Source organism: Calliopsis andreniformis, unplaced genomic scaffold (assembly GCF_051401765.1).
Source record: "Calliopsis andreniformis isolate RMS-2024a unplaced genomic scaffold, iyCalAndr_principal scaffold0022, whole genome shotgun sequence".
Taxonomy (NCBI): domain Eukaryota; kingdom Metazoa; phylum Arthropoda; class Insecta; order Hymenoptera; family Andrenidae; genus Calliopsis; species Calliopsis andreniformis.
Genome location: NW_027480432.1, coordinates 116,122 through 133,140, shown reverse-complemented (window position 1 = coordinate 133,140; position 17,019 = coordinate 116,122). Strand labels below are relative to the sequence as shown.

At 44.5% G+C, this 17,019-nt stretch overlaps 1 protein-coding gene across 11 annotated transcripts in view; it reads right to left on the bottom strand.

The window, feature by feature from the left end:
* LOC143187385 (uncharacterized protein CG43867) overlaps window positions 1–16,686 on the bottom strand; it is a 35,277-nt gene extending 18,591 nt beyond the window's left edge. For 8 of the 11 annotated variants that reach the window (XR_013003194.1, XM_076391562.1, XM_076391571.1 and 5 more), the window contains exons 1-2: window positions 16,349–16,686; window positions 10,437–11,686 (exon numbers count right to left, since the gene is read on the bottom strand). Coding sequence is in view for 9 of the 11 variants with exons in the window: in XM_076391562.1 (XP_076247677.1) it covers window positions 10,437–11,366 (930 nt within the window). In the remaining 2 variants the exon portion in view is untranslated. Of the gene's footprint in view, window positions 1–460; window positions 490–10,436; window positions 11,687–12,243; window positions 12,297–15,850; window positions 15,901–16,348 lie in introns of those variants that run through there. The other 3 variants (XM_076391564.1, XM_076391565.1, XM_076391574.1) reach the window with 3 other exon arrangements.
* Window positions 16,687–17,019: the final 333 nt, after the last annotated feature.

The following is a 17,019-nucleotide window of genomic DNA, read 5'->3' as shown; positions in this document are numbered from 1 at the left end:
CGTTCTCTTAACAGAACTTCCGAAAGAATCGTCAATTCAGCACACATTTTGACAAGCACTTTACAAATTGGCTATAGACCCGAGTCGAGGCCAATTAAATACAGAGTTGAACAAAAATTTCTTCATCTCTTCCGTTGGAATGAGAATCGTTTGCCCGTTAATTGATATCGTCAATTACTGTGGAAGAGTGAAGAAGAGAAAGTATGCATGTCTTAATTATAACCGATACGAAAGATTGTAAAACACACGCGTAATTAATTACACCAATCTTAATCGTTCTTACACTAGTCCTGTAACGCGCGTGCTCTAAAAAAGTCACGGCCCCGACGACGCGCCGCGCCGGGTCGGTGCAAGGTAGGACAATCTAGTGAAGAAATGAAGAATAAAGCGTGAGAGGGAAAAGAATGATGAGAAAGGGGGAACATGGGAAAGAAGGAAAATAGGAATAACGCGTGTTTACCAAGCGCGAGAACCGTAAGTATTCCTCCGATCGCGGTTCACGAACCACTGAGAGGGAAGTTGTATTCTAGGTAGCGACTTGTGTCGAGACCGTCGAGCCTCCGAGACAGGACAGGGAGGGAGTGTGCCGTACGTCACATGCGCGCTGTAACCCCAAACAAAAATGCCTAGCTATCCCTGTTTAACCTTTTGGAAGCAGTGCATTCCCTTCGTCTTCCACCGTCAACAACAATAACAACAGCGCGTGCGATACACGGGGATGCGGCGCGTCGCGGCGCGGCGCGGCGCGGCGCGGCGATCTCACTGCAGAATGTGAAATCGGGATGTTTGCCAAACTCTACCGCAACCTCTCCTGCTCACCCTCTTCGCTGACAGCCGTTCGTAATCACCTTTTTCGCACGACTGCGGCAAACTCTGCCCTCCCTTGCCTACATCACGCTACGCGCTGCACCTGCCCCTATTCCTTTCTGTTTCCTTCGTCCAGACTCGGTTACGTAAAGGAAACATCGAAGGTAATTAAGGCTGTCGAATTAGTTTGCTCCTTGATATTTAGTCCGATTTCAAGATTTCTTTGTAGACAGTATGTGTATTCCAGGGAAGGAATATGAAAACATAGACAGGCTGCAAGCGACCGGTAAGATATACCAGCAATTGTACATCACAGGCTAAGTTGATTTCCAAGCACCTCCTAACAATTTATTCAGGATTTACTCGAGAGTACTGATTCAATGCTCTTTGTATTGCAGATATCACTACAGGATCGATTCAATTCCTGTGTTAGAGAACAAATTACGCCAGAGTTTAATATATGTCCAAGAATAAAACGCGTAAGTAGATTTGGCACCAGCTTCGCTTTTCCTGGATATCAGGAAGCGACGATTTCAAGAGATGGAATAGGTGCAAACTTCTCCATCGTGAAAAGGTTTAACGAGATTTCTAGATGCTATCTTATCTATCTAATAAAGAATATCTATTTAATGCCGTAAATTCTTCCTTAAGTATATTCGAAATTATCCTACTTCAATTTAAACTGACCACCGACCATGTATCTACGCGCGACGACTACGTGCATCGTCTTGGCAGGCCAAGGCGCACCGTAACCGTACCGGAAATGTTCATTACGCGAGAGAAAAATGCAATTTTCCTCAATTGGGCAAAACCAAGTTGTCGTCCGTATCTGTACTGCAAGACTCACTCGCAGAAGTCTTTCTAATCAGAATTCCATCCTATCATGTTACGGTCCATAATCTAAGAGTATCTGGTCAAATTGCGAGCTCCTTGCATTCGCATACATCAACGAGGCCAATCTCGAAATCCGCGGATAGGTGTGTGTACCGACCAGACTGGAAACAGAGGAAACTCTATTCCCTGGCTCCTCGGGGAATTGCCCGTGTCTATTTAGCACCACACCATCTCTTGGAATCCTACTTCCCAATGACACGCCATTTGTGTCAGTACTAATCTGAACTAAGGAAGTTGAACGTAGAATCGTGGCCATTAATTCGAACAACTCCCGTGCAAACAGCACCGACCATGGCGAACAATTATTCCATGTCTCCCTTCGGTCTATTATCGGTGTTTTCTGTAACGCCGTTGCCATTACCGATCATGCCGAGATTTCGGAAAGTCCGTAAGAAAAGCCTCGTTCGATTGTTTTCGGTAACACCTTATCCAATCGCGGAAGAAGAAATCGTGACACAAAAAGCACAGAAAAGGAAACAGCGAGAGGGGAGAGAGGGATAGGGATGGGGATGGGGATGGGGATGCAGGAGGGAGGTAGAGGTTTCTACAAAGAGATGATGAATTGCCAGAGGAATCATCCATCAATGTCATGAACAAGCGCAAAGATCGGCTACAGCCGAGAAGGAACTCGAAGCTGCAACGGCGAGCGATCGCAAAGGTAATTACCTTCCAATAATAATCGGAGGTTGAACAAACCAGGGTAGGTTGTTACGTATTGGGTATTACCCAACATTTTTTGGGCATCAACTTCATTCGCATCTCTACTTTCATAAATAATCGAATGTTCTCACGAAAAAATCTATATTCGAAGAATTCTTCCAATATCTACCATTTCGAACAATTATATCTACTGCTTAGAAAATCAATCGTACAACTTCAGCTTTAAAAATCAAGCTGTCGTTCGTCGAACGATCATGAGTTATCATTTCAACGAACCTTCGAGGCGGAACTTCAGTCGCGTCTTCTATCACCCGCGAAATAAGATAGGACAGGTAGGTACTCAGGAACGAGCAAAGCGTGTAAATCTGGTACGATGGAACCAACTTGGAAGCAACGAGTGTTGACAATAAAACTGTAAAGCTGTCGTCGCAGTCACAGTAGCGAACCTTCGTTATTTTGCCGCTATTTTCGCCAGTGTGGCGTGGCGCAGGGCGGCGTTTCCGGCGACGCGACGCGACGCGACGCCCGCGACGGTCGATGAATCAGTGGGCAGACAAGTGGAAACCCACGCGTACGTAGAGAAGAAAAGAGCAGACCGACGTAAGGAGATAGTTGCAGTAGCGTGGGCGTAGTTTTATTATCGTGTCATTCGGCGAATGCAGCCGGTTCTCGTCGCTTTTTCCAGCCCTTTACCACCGTTCGATCAACTAAAGAGCTTCGTTGCGATAGCGCAATGAATGTCGTATCCGTAACAGACAGAAAAATAAAAGAAAGGATGGAAGAAAAAGGGAAAAACACTCTTCGAACGTTGAACACGATCACTGATCTAGACGATCAGTCAATGGTATCAATCATGTAACTAAAGATATGTGTATGTTGTATAATGTAAGTAGAAAGAACGAGTATTAATCAGACAACGACCACCGATCGATGTGACGCGTCGCACTGAATCATTCTTCACGAGTCGCTTGAATGTAAAACACGAAGATAAAGAAAATAAACAGGGTAGCAGCAGCTGGAGTAGAAAGAAAGTGAAAGTAACATAAAGAGAAAGGGTTAATGTCAGAGAAGTGAATTTTTCAGACATCGACTGAAGAAGTACCGCTCGTTCAGGTTCGTGCTAGTAGAAGTCGCTTGAGAAAGATTTTACGCAGGCCCGGCCTCCTGGAAGCCGAGGGAATCCACTAACTGAAGAAGAGGGAGGATTTCACTTTACGATTCTCTCACCTAATCCGCCTAAGGGTCGCTCGTAAGCGAGAAGGTCCATTCGTAACGGACAGAACTATTGGATGGGTTGCCTTTATCGCTATACGTATACATACCAACATCTTTCAAGTTCCTTTCTTTTTTTTTTTCTTCCCTTTCTACCTTTTTCTCGATATACCTACTTAATTTACCACACATATATCAATGATATGTCATTGATTATTGGGGGCATTTGTGTTTTCGGCTTCACAAGTTCTACAAGCCGACAAGAACTTATTAAGAGGTAAGCATTACACTTGGGAAGCTCTCCTCATTAGAATTCATTGTATTCTATTGGAATGCTATACTTCATTGTCAAAGAAACTGACGCGTTAAAATGTGTGAAACCTTAAAGGAACAGCAGCTCTGCGAGAAACCTATTTCTGCCGCTATTTACGAGCGGGGTCGGTGAGATTCTAAGAAGAGAGGCATTCGAGAGAAAAGTAGAATAGCCAGGCGGCTGTGCGCGAATTACATTTTTCTGTTGCGCGACAATTTCTCATTTTCACTCGTACACTCGAGAACGTACTAATTAAAATTCTTGAACGAAATAAGAGAACCGTAACGAAGGGGTCAGAATAAAAAAATGGCGCGTACATTTCCATTTGCAACTAGGTAAAGCGAAGATGAAAATGGACGTATACTTGCTAGCACGTAGCTTTATCCACGATTCTTAAACGATAGAAAAGCTCGTTCGAAAGAAATTCGAAACGATTCGAGGTGTATCAGAGTCAATGATCGGTGCGTTGGCTGCACACCTGTTCACGCTGTTGTATTTATAGCATTGAATTAACTCGGAACAATACACATCGCTACCGCTGACAATGAGTACGACTCGACGTGCTGCACCACGGCATTCAACTTCCACGCTCGACTACTTCATTTATCAAGTTAAACAATGAACCGCTTTACTCATCCCGAAGCTATCGGCCCCCTCTTCGAGGTCGTTAGGAAAAATCGCTTTTTCTTTTTCGAACTCCTTTCTCTAACTTCTATCGTTTCTTCCTAACCAGTTAGGTACGATATCGTTATCGTTCTCGGAAGGGGTGTGAGATCTTTTACCAGAACGCATCAAGGAAAGGAAGCATTTTATTACATCTCTCAGAATGTTCTCAATTTCACGAAGGATAATCAGAACCTGCAGCTTTGCTGGTGATCTTATTTGGTGGTATAGGTTGCCGTTAGTGAGCTCACTAGGGCATTGTTTCATGAAATTCTAACTCAATTTCCGGCCGTTCGCGCTTCAGTCAGGGCACTTGACCGTTTATCGGATCGTATCTAAATCACTCCTAAAACCAACATTTTCGTTTCTGTCGAAACAGACGAAACAGAAATAAATGAAAATAACGCGGTACGAAGCTTTCTTTCGTTACTCTTCTACCTTTCCTTTTCTTTGCATTCGTGTAATTTTTGCGTTGTGCCCTACACCCTCCTCCACCGAGACATGTCGTTCGGTTTGCAATGGAGCACAGAGAACGGTCAGCCAAGTGGTAGAATACTTTTTCAATTAGATTGGAAGGAAATGCAGGTATGCGAAAAGAATAGAGAGAAAAGACGATGGAGACAAGAAGAAGGAGTCCTATCGCGTGAACGATCAACCCTTATCGGTCCGAAGGGAAGCCCGCTTGACCAAATTGCACGATAAAAAACCCATCGAGCTCCTTATTTTTTGCCAACCCTAGTCTCGATTTAAAAGTGTTCGTATCTCGATACTCCCAAGAGTCCCATTATGCCAGCCAATTTTTCCTTTATTTTCCGAGAAGACAGTACCGAACAAACCACGTCTGTAGCAATTTATTGAATCATTCGACGGGACTGAAAATACCTATTGAATATGACACGAAATTTTATGAACGTGCTAGACAGCTTCTTCCCATCGTTAGTTACCTACGATTGATCAATCGAGCAACGAGATTCGACAAGTAGATGTAGTCATTTGTCGGTCAGGCGAAACGAGCCACTTTAGTGCAATCGTATCTGGGGACAAAATTGACGAAAGTGATAAGGCGAAGAAAGGAGGATCGTGAACCATCTAAGCAGTTTGGACAAAGGAAAATGTAGGAGTATGGAATGGAAAAAAACGTACACTATCTTTCAACGTCGCTTCACGATGATGCCGACCAACCTTAGTCCATGTTCTTCGAACAAGTTTAGCGAATCCTTAGGGGACAAAGATCTTTTCACACACAATTTTCACGGCCATTCCCCCGAAAATCCCTGGAAAATTCGCAGTTCTCCGAAAAGCATAGTTTTATCATCCCTCAGCCACGGCTACGTCATCTCTGTCCTATGTCGCTGTAAGCCTCCGTTGGTCCGAGCCAAAGAAACCTGTCGCGAGTCTTGGATACAAACGCGACCACAATTACAACCTGTCTTCCACTTTCCATTTCTTTACGCCCAGCCACTTTGGAAAATTGCACTACATTCTGATAAAGTATTAAAAAGAAAAAGAAAGAAAGGTAGCTTACTCCTATTTCAGTCGCTCAGATTGAGTATCCAAATTAGGACTAACGCAGTTTTCTTCAGTGCTCTGTTGGATTTTATTTAAAAAGACCGTATGTATGCAGCAGGATCTAACGTTCTTTCCTTGGCTGTCGACAATCTCGCAGACACAGAGATCAGACCACGAAAAAAGGCAACGAGAACGAGGATGCTAGAAAAAGGAAAAGAAGGAATCTTCGAACCCGTCACTCGTTACAGAACGAACTCGAAAAAATTCTTTTGTGTGGACTCGGATTCATTGAAATGAAATGTCATGGCACATCAACGATTTTTCGTAGCTTTTCATTGAGTGACAAGGTCTATCTGATTTGATGAAACGCACTAACGACAGAATTATAGGAAGTACATGGTTGTTGGAATGATATCGTACAGCTCGGTGTGGCGAGAAGAAGCGCTATAGGGACCGGAAAATGCGCGTGCTTACGCGTTACACGCGCCACAGGGGGGGAAAGCTTTATAGGCGAGCGCAATATGTAACTGTCGCGGGAACGGCGGACGTCCAATAAAAGCGAGCTTTTTTCTTGCCTTTTTTTCCCTCTGCCCCCGCTGGTGGAGGGATAAATGGATCGACCAGACGTGAGCTTTAGGTTCGTACATGGCTGGTCGGGGCTGCCAATCGCAGGAGTTCTCGCGTCAAAAACGGACAAACGGATCCAGAGAAGCCGCTACTGGTTGTAACAGCTGCTATCCCCGCGAAACGACTACCTCGTAACAAGTTGCCGCGACACGTGCATCTAGCCGATTCTATTCTACCGCTATACAACATAGCCATTATTCCTATTTCTTCAAAGAAAAGAAACACTTTGAAGATAGTTTTACATGAGATGTAAAAGCAAATTCCCGCGTAAATGCCATTCGGAATTACCTGAGATCAAAATTGTCCTGCAACTCAAAGAGTTCTTATCTACTTACGGAAAAGAATAGATATTCATACATGCTTATTGCGTAGGATACGACGTTGTCAGACAATCAACTCTTCCGAGATCTTCGGAACTGATCGAAATGCTGTTGCAAAGAAAATTTGTCACAAGAAAGTTACCAGGACGGAAAACTCGACAGTTCGCGCTCGCAACCGCGAAGACTACGTTGAGAAAAATTCTCGACATTATTCGGCGCACGTTCGCATCGACTGACAAAGGTAGGCACGTATCGAATAAAATCGTTTAAATTTGCGAGCGTGGATCAGCGACATGATATTCAACAAATTCGGACTACGATACTCATGCCCCCCGTGCCTATTTTACTCTATCCCTTTTTCATTAATAGAGTAGGAAAAATCAACGATACCGTACAGAATACCCATTGAACGCGACTTGACAACTTGAAACATTTTCAACAACTTGAAATATTTTCCTTTATTACTGTAGAATTTATCGGTTAATCAGACTTCGCGAATGGGAAAATGTAGTACGTCGTTGAGACAATAACGATGTGCTAGTAACAATCCTTTGCGTAGCGTAACGTATCAGGGCGATATCGCAATATCAATTCTTTCCGTTCGCGCGAAGTTACCATCGTAACCGTATTCGCGTACAATACGTTCTGCGATGCAGTTTGCTTTTGCAGCTATCGTATCTTCTCGATGGACGATCGCCATCGGCTGCATTCAATAGCCAGAGGGATATACCTACAAGCTATAGGAGTTTAACGGATGCGGGCGTAGAGCGATGCCAAAAAATTGCCAATCGATCGGTTACGTGTCACCCTTCATGGCTCAGCTTTGCCACTACGCGAGTCACTGTATCTATGTAGAAAAGAAAGAAGATGCCTGCATCGAGGAAAGCGTAGCATATACTTAAAGTGCAGTGCGTTCCTATACGCATAGGAGTGTGGACCGCACTAGTGTGGTCAGAAGCCGGGAGAGAATAACAAACAAACACAATTTGCTGCCTGTTAAATCGCAATCCAGTCATCGTTAGAAAACATTATCAGCTTTCTTTCTCCCTTGCACAAAGAATCTTCGCTCGTAAAAGAGCTAACAGTAGGATACAACAAGGATAGGAGGTTCGGCCCATTAGACACAAATTTTATTCTACGTCTGATCAAACGAGTGTCCTTCGTGTCCTTTTTGTCTCCTAGTTCGTGAACACCGTGAGTTCTCCAGTCGTCCTAAAACGACGCTGACGCTTCAAGATTTACGCGCGCGCACTACAGAACTAGTTAATTCAATTGGATAGTAGAAATCAAGAGCGGTAAAACGTCGCGTCACGTCGTTCCGAGAAGCAGGGAGAAGCTTCATGGCGACCTTGCCGAATAAAAAAGATCACATTCAACGGACTTGACGTACCCTGTCATGGAAAACGTAAAAAGAAAATGAACACCTACTATGTTTCGGAAAGACAGGGATAGATGTTTTTTTCTTACAGTTTCTGACAATGTTCGTAAGCACCTATTTCGATGCAAGAATATACACGGCTGATAATATACGTACATAGCAGAGAAAGGAGAAAAATTCAACTGTATGTATATTCGTGGCTGTTGTGTACCATAGGATTCTATGTATGTCCTACTGTATTCTTCCGGACGACACCCGAGGTACGTCGATTATCGATCGGCCATGTCTCGATTCGAGCTGTAGTTGTGGGACGAGCATCATCCTCCAGACACGAGATGTCAGTCTCGTTTCCAACCAAGAGATACGGTTACACGACGTGGAACCTGTTCCACGATCATGCACGAAAGCCCTATCTCTTGTTGGCTTCAAGACGATAGATTGAATGCCGCATAAAGATAAACGAGAGTGTTTACTGCAAGACTTAACAGCCATTAATAGGAGGATCGTTGACTCATTTGACACGGTAAAACATGCGTTGCGCGATATTACGCGTGTCCTCGTTTTTGTGCAACATTCTCTTCCCTTTCTCAATTGCAAGTGAAAAGTGAAGAAAAATTATTAGAATGAATCTGATGAAAAGACTCGACAACTTTGAAAATTGAGAAAACCGAAAACTTGATCCGCTTCGAGTTTGACTGTCCGATGAACGCGGGACACAACAACTTTGAATCGAGACACAAATTCCCTAAACTCGAATTTCGTTAAAGTTTCCCGCTGTCTTAACTACTAATTGGACACGATGTCCGGACTCCTCGGCACCAATGCAATCCAACGGAATCGTCGCGCCGGTGTGTCGGTTACAACGAGAAGTTCTCAGATTGTAATATTCCGTCTCGCTCCCCATTCTCGCTACCCTCTATGTGTCCATCAATGAGTCCGTGTGTACATATAGAGTGCTCCATAAATCGCAATGCAATCGGCTGGTGAAACGAAAAGAAACCGAGATGATTTGCATAAACGAAACGATGATAGGATCGAGCGATTATGCGATTCACAGAAGAAAAATAGAATGTTACATAAGGAAAGAACTAGTCATAGAATCAGCCTCTCGTTAGGGAACAGTATGAATCAACGACAACTACTTTTCAATTCTAACGATTAAAAAAAGGAAAGGAAATGAAAAGTGTAAAAGAGAAAGGAAATGGTATACTCCGTTTCGTATTTGAGTCGATTAAACGCGCCGAGACAGGACACCCTATGCAGACGTGTACGTACACGTGTCTCTCCCATTCCTCTCTCGTTGGAGTGGTTGCAACGAGAGGGCCGAGGGACTTTTGAGGGTTTCGTGCGACGAAAGCAGCGGAGTCGAGTCGACGCACTTCGCGTACTTTCACCGTATCACAGTATGTGTGCTTTCCTGTCTGCCTCAAACAGAGAGATTCTTAACTATGACACGTGGGTTCTCGTCACGCGAAAAAAATCAAGTCTAGAAGCACGTGAATAATCGTGAATAATAAAAGGAAATTGTCTTCTTTAACTGCACTACCCGCGGAGCAATAGACCGCGAGAGAGAAATTCATTCGCGGTATAATAATCGTCGTTGCGTTGTAAACAAACGTTACGTCAATCAGGGCAACGATCCGGGAGAGTGATGCAAGCAACGCGTAACGGCACTTTGGCTCGAAAGCGCGCGATACGAAAGCGATAAGAAGCTACGACCGACCATGGTCGTTCCCACTCGCCACTCACGATCAATCCCCCCTCCTCTCAGCTGATTTTACCACGAACAAGTGCACGCGAATACGCACAACAGAACAGATCAGATCAGAGCAGAACTAGTATAATACGAGTCCGTGTATATGTAGAAAGGACAGTAAATGTAGAAAGAAGAAAGGAAGAAATTTGTCGGTGTCGCGGTTCATGATTTTTAAATGAATGGCAATTCAATCGTAGAGTAATAAGTAAATGGTGCACCAATGGAAGAAATTTCTCATACTCTACTTTCGCTATTGAAAGAGACAAACGGAAGAAAAAGTCAAGTAAACAGACTCACCTTCTCGCGAAGCATGTCCCGCACTCTGGTAGTTTGACTCCTGCTTCTGTGCAGCTCGAGTTGTAGCTCGAGGCACCTCTCCTGCCAATTAAGTTCTTCCACCGCAGTCGAGTATCCATCGAAACTCTTGGAAGCACCGTAAGCGGGTCTATTTTCGTGCTTCTCTTTCTTCGTATCCGAACTTGTGCCTGTGACCAGGTTTCTTTGCTCCAAGAAATGCCTGTTTTCGGTGAACAGTCTGCTCGGTGGATCAGGTTGCCTGCCGGAGAACGAGTACGCGCGATCATAGTGTCCCGGCCGCGGAGATGGTCCCGGATCGAAATTTGACTTAGTTCTAGCTAGTGCCGTCAGATCCTTCGCGTCGTAGCAGCTAACGTGCGCATCAAAGTCGGTCTGCGCGGCAAATGTTCGCTTGTCCGTGTACTCCACGTGGCCGCTTGGTTCCGATGTGAAATCGTACGGACTGCACTTCGGTTTCGCGTCCCTAAGTTCGACATATCCGGCGCTTCTCGCCGTCTCCGCGAAACCCTTCGCATCCTTCTCGAACGTCAGATTCGGTACGTTCACGTACGGTGAGTCCCTCGTATGCACCGGTGTCGGAAGACTGCTCGATGCGGCGTTGTGGTTGTTGCTGGCATTGCTATTCGAGTGTCTAGGTCTCGGAGGTGGAGCTGGAGCTTGTCGAAACTGCCGCGGCCACAGCCGAGGACTTTCCGTTCCACTCGCTAAGCCTCGGCTCGTTTCCGTCTGTTGCCTACGTACAACCTCGCTTGCACCGCTTTGAATCACCGCCCCGCTTAGCTCGTGGCCCCTCACTCCTAATCTGGGGCTGCATGGGGCCGAGTTCGAACCGAAATCCGTGGCAAGCCGTGCGATTGGATCGAGAATCTGTGAAAGGCGACGCGCCGGAGAACCCCTCACTTCCTCCATACTGCTTCAGCTCGCGGTGGCTGACTCGCCTTTTCTGTCTCTTGCCTGATCTCGTCCTCGTCCTCGTCCTCGTCCTCGTCCTCGTCCTCGCCCTCGTCCTCGTCCTCGTCCTCGACCTCGACCTCGTCCTCGCCCTCGCCGGTGCTGCTTTCAGCGCATCGCCCACCCTCGTGCTCGTTCCTTCCCGGTATCTCTTTGCCTCCAACAGCCAGGATCACGTCCAAACGCGCGGATCTGCCGACGCGGCCATTTCGGGACAATTACGATTTCACGCGTTTCTGTAGGCATCCTCGTTCACATCTCCTCGGCTCTGATGCAACCTGCAACAATCAGGCAAATTCGTTTTATTGATCGATCCAATAGATCGCGTAACTCTCCGCACACGCGCAATCCATAAACCATGTTACTTCTCGTTATAGACGCCATCACTGATAGGATGATTAAATTGTTCTCGAGAGAAGAGCAAATCGATACCGAGTCGCTTTCAACTACCACACACGGCTGACAATTTTCAAGAGCAGTCGTTCGCGTGGGCTACGCGACGACCAAGTTAAACCAGAAAATGAGAGACAGATATTAACTCGCGGTGAGTGTTTGCACTACTAAATTGAAAGCTGTAACTCTTTGAGGTGTCTCCCGAAGATCGTTCTTCTCTTTCTCTACCTCTGTCCACCCCACTAGCCCCCACCCGTTCTCTCCTCATTCATTTCCTTGCCGAGCTTCTTCGGTTGACTTTCTGCAACGAGGAGTAAAAGGAGAAAGAAGAAAAATGGAAGGGAAGAGTAGGGGAAGGAGAGGGTGGATAGAGAGAGAGAGAGAGAGAGAGAGAGAGAGAGAGAGAGAGAAAATCACAAAGAGCGAGACATAGAACACGTACGACGGGTGCCGGCGGTGGCGGTGACGGTGGCGGTGGCGGTGGCGACGGCGACGGCGACGGCGACGGCGACGGCGACGGCGACGGCGACGCCGACAGCATCCATAGCGATGACTACTACACTACGACGACGCAGGGCTACAAAGTTTATTTTAAGGTCGACGCTAAAAGAGGCCAAATGAAAAACCGGATGGAGGGGTGGGTCGTGTAACGTTCCACTCTGCAATTACCGCGAGCGAAGCATTTGTCGGCAATGCTGACTCTGACAAAGAGGTATCCGGTTACTAGAACGAAGAAACACCAACAAAAATTACGCTGAATTTTGCTCTTTGTCGATCAATTTCATCCAGTGATATGACATGATATCAAAATACCTACGAAAATTTGCGGAAAAATGTTTCAACAATTTGTTCGAACGCGAAACTCTGCTTAGGATGGACACGGATAGATCTGCGAATGTTATCGTTAAATGAACGTTATGTAATAGACACGTCGAAAATCTACAACGATCCTCTGTCTATGCTAGCCTTACTCGTGTTACTAGCTTATGTTACACCGAGACGGTTGACCGATCGATCGATAGACGCAACATAATTCTTGATCGTAATAAAATTACGTATTCATAGAAGGTCAGTTCATTCTTTTTCAGCCTGGCTCACCAACCTTATCCTATCTGATAGGCAGGTACACATGCCTACTACGAGATATGTCGTCAGACTACACGGTTTATGATATAATGCCGAACAATACCTATACCCATAAATGTACATTAATATACGTGTATAGGGAAGACACCGCAGAAGCAGCTAGTGATCTCGCAGAGGTCCATGAATAAATTTCAAATCAACCTTCGAACAGTTTTCGCGTTATGCGAAGCGCGACGGAAACCCCTCAATTGAAGCCTCGAGCCCTGGACTCCTCAGAGGCTCTAAGACTTCGAGGTTCCTCGGAGGCAGCAGCCTTTATACGTCTCGGTCACAACCGAACAGGGCTACTTTGCGTCGAAAGGCTCGTCCATAAATCGCGTTACTGATCACTCGAGCATTCGATATCAATCACCTGATCTCCTTACCAATACCACGGTCCTCAGTCGCGTCGCATCTTAAACTTAAACAAACAGAAAAGGAAATTTGAAGAACAAACTATCGTTACGAGAGGCCACGCCACACATTCCTTTCTATTTCTCACTCTACTCGTTCTTCGCGTTGCTTTCCGTGCAATTTCTCCGGGCCGAATGAACACGCAGGAAAATAAAGAACGTGTCTCGCGTAGAGTCGCGTGCGAACAACCTACTATATGTACACCTTGGATACGTGACGCGAATACATCAGGAATGCTAATTGCGGCTAGAACAGGCATCAACCAAGCTCGGTCTCGAAAATCTACGAGAAACATCCGTTGCGGTAGCGCACCATTTCCTAACCATACCGATATGCAATTTTCACTACGAAAAACTCCCTACTGTTTTTCGATCCGACTATGCATCAGCTATGTATCATCATCACCGAGTACCTTCTCGAGATTAATCCACAAACAGAAATACTCCGTCCTCTCTAAATAAGTAATACAGAACCTTGATGTCTACGGAAAATCATCGCTCACGACAGCGGTCATTCTGTTACACGCCTACATGTGTATTCGTTCAACTTTTTGCAAACGTGTTGTTAGTTGTTACGCGTCAGTAAGTAAATAAACTTTTCACCGCGAGAGCATTCGAACATTTGAATCGGGCCAGCCGGTAACCCGATTTTATGACATCCGATCGATGATAGAAAACGTGTATCAAAATTTTACGGGATCCACTATAAGCTCCAACCGAGTACAAATCTTCTAATAATCGAACCGATATTGCGGGAAATATCAGTATACGGCGGCACCATCAAAGCGATACGATTCACATCGAATTTAACATGTATCATTTTCAATTATTCCATCAATTGATATTTTCATAAATCTACTTATTACTTTCCCGTTAATAAACTAATAGAAGGGCCAATCAAATATTTTTCATTTTAATCATTTTAATCAAAATTCTAACCAGGATGCAACACAATTGTAGCGTAACAGACAAGCGATACGAACTTTTTGCAGGACAGTATATACAGTACTGTCACAAACGTACGCACACACGCACATACCTAGGCATTATCGCGCACTAAAAGATACCTGTAAGTATGACTACAGACAAACAACTTTAAGCGTAACTTTCTCATATTTCAACTTGTAACAGCATATCGTGTAATAAAATCGTAAATTGTAAATCGTAAAATAGAAAGGTAGTCTGATGTAGTTTAGACACTAACAAAAATACGAAATGCCAGCAACGCCTCTCTGAACGCCTCTTTAAACGCCTCCCTAAACGCCTCCCTAAACGCCTCTCAACCAACCGAGAGAAATTAACGTGTCATATGTACCATAGTCGAGTCGACACTGACACCGAAAGGTAGTGTGATGGCGCGGTGTAATATGCGCATTTAGGTTGCGCATTCGACGAAAACTCAATTTCTCGACTGATGCGCCCCACGAGTAGCAAAAACGCGGGAAACCCTGATTATTCACTGAAAATCTCAAATTATAACAACTAGCTATCGATTATTCTTGATATGCAATACGCGTTTAGCAACATACGTACATACATCATTCTATTTCTTAATCTAATTGCATCTGAGAGAACAAGCTATAATGTATAAAGATCGAGTCAATTAATGATTAAAACGTTGTTTTGTTTAATGATTAAAACGTTGTATATACATATTGCTCAACGTTATTGTTAATTTTAATAGGGGAACAAGTTGTCAGCGCAACTTTGATACATGAAACAAATAGATGCTTGATACGTCAATTTTATATTCATTCACCTTAACGGTCGAATGTTTTTCCTGATCGTCGAATCGAAATAAGCAGGAGAGCACAGGAAGCAGAAAAGTTGTCCTTATATTTTCCAAGATACAGACTATAATACGAAATTTCAAACATGCGATAGTAACAATTTCAAATTTTATTGTCTTAAACATACGTATGTAATAGTATGCGTCAATTATAAACGATCGTAAAATCTGTTTCTGATCACACTATTCGAAGAAGATTAGATAAATTTTTGTAACAGAGATAATCAGACACGACAATATACATATTACGGATATACATACATTTTCGATGACAAAAAAAGATCCATTATCCATTCACCCATTCCCATTCTATTACACACGAACAAATAACATCGATCTCTCTATGATGATATAAAACGAGTTTAATTTCATAGAAAATATGTCGTGACATATTTGCTACTGCTTAAGGTGGCTAATTGTACAACCTAAGGCGTGGACAAAAGATGAATTTGAGACCGATGACCTTTCTCCACGCGGAGAAAGAGAGGAACGAAGAAGACGAGCGGAGAGAGAAGAAAAAAGGGTGGGAGGAAGGGAGGCTGGAGAGCAAGCGAGAGTGAGCAAACGAAAGAGGAATAAAAAGAGAGAGAGAGAGAGAGAGAGAGAGAGAGAGAGAGAGAGAGAGAGAGAAATGAAGAAAGATCGTTCGAGAAGGCTCCGTTAGTTGATCAAACGCGAAGGCTATTTAACATGTCGCGTCTTGGGAAAGAACGCACTCTTACTTTAGGAATCGCAGATGTCGAACGAGAACTGGCAGTGCTAGTCTGAAACTCGTTCTCGCTGCTTTCGCTCGATCTTTCTGTTTCAAGCTTGTTCCCCAGCTCTCTACTCCACTACTCCTCTACTCTACTCTTCTACTCCACGACTTCCCTGCTCCTCTACTCCTCTACTCCCCTACTCCCCTACTCCCCTACTCCCCTGATCGCTGTCTCTCCTTTCTCTCGTCCATACGACTGTTTTCGTCCGAAACACTAGGTGAGAAAGGCTGACGAGGTCCCGTGGTCGTCGCGAAACATAGACGGATTCGTCCGTAGAACCGTCCCAGAACAGAAATACTCTTCTAATCGAGAAATGACAGCTTGCACAACAAGTAGGTCATAGGACATGGTGAAACACGAGAAAGTGAGAGAATCTCACGGGAACAGAATAACAGTTCGAATCGAAAGTGAAAGGATGTACGTCAAAAGGCGATCACGCATGTTTACGTCGACAGAACTCACCTCGGTTCTACGGGGACTGCGGTAACGGCTCGTAACGATTTGAAACGAGCGCACTGAATCAACTCCATGCCTGGTACACACACGGTCACACTTTTCTTCGATGCTTTTCCTTAGCTTTTAATCCGTCCAGTTATTCGTAGGCATGCTCACTCTTGTTTAACGTGGATAAAGATCGTTGACGCGCACTAATACCCGATGGTCACAACGCAGAGGCGCGAAAAACGCGAAAATCTAACGAATCCGCGGTACGATAGCACGAAATAGTCGAAATACGTACCGAGTCGGCGAACGTCAGCCTGCGATAGTGGCGACTACTCGCGTTAAACGATTCAACTAAATTCTCTACCATCAAACATCTAGGGATATTTCCCCACCCAACGTTTATTCCCTCCCGCTCATAGTCTACAACTATCAACACTTGTTCCTATTCATCTAATTATAATCTAATCTGATCTGATCTGATCTGATCTGATTCGATTCGATTCGATTCGATTCAACTTCTTTCTTCCTTTCGGCAACAAGCGTTACGAACGGCTAATTCCTCTCAATTTCTCACATTTAAAAATTTCAATCTTACACTCAACATTTTTCTCATACATTTCTTACTGTGTAGACATTCTTTCTCTGTTCATACATGAAATAATTTTTCATATATTAAATATGACAAAGAA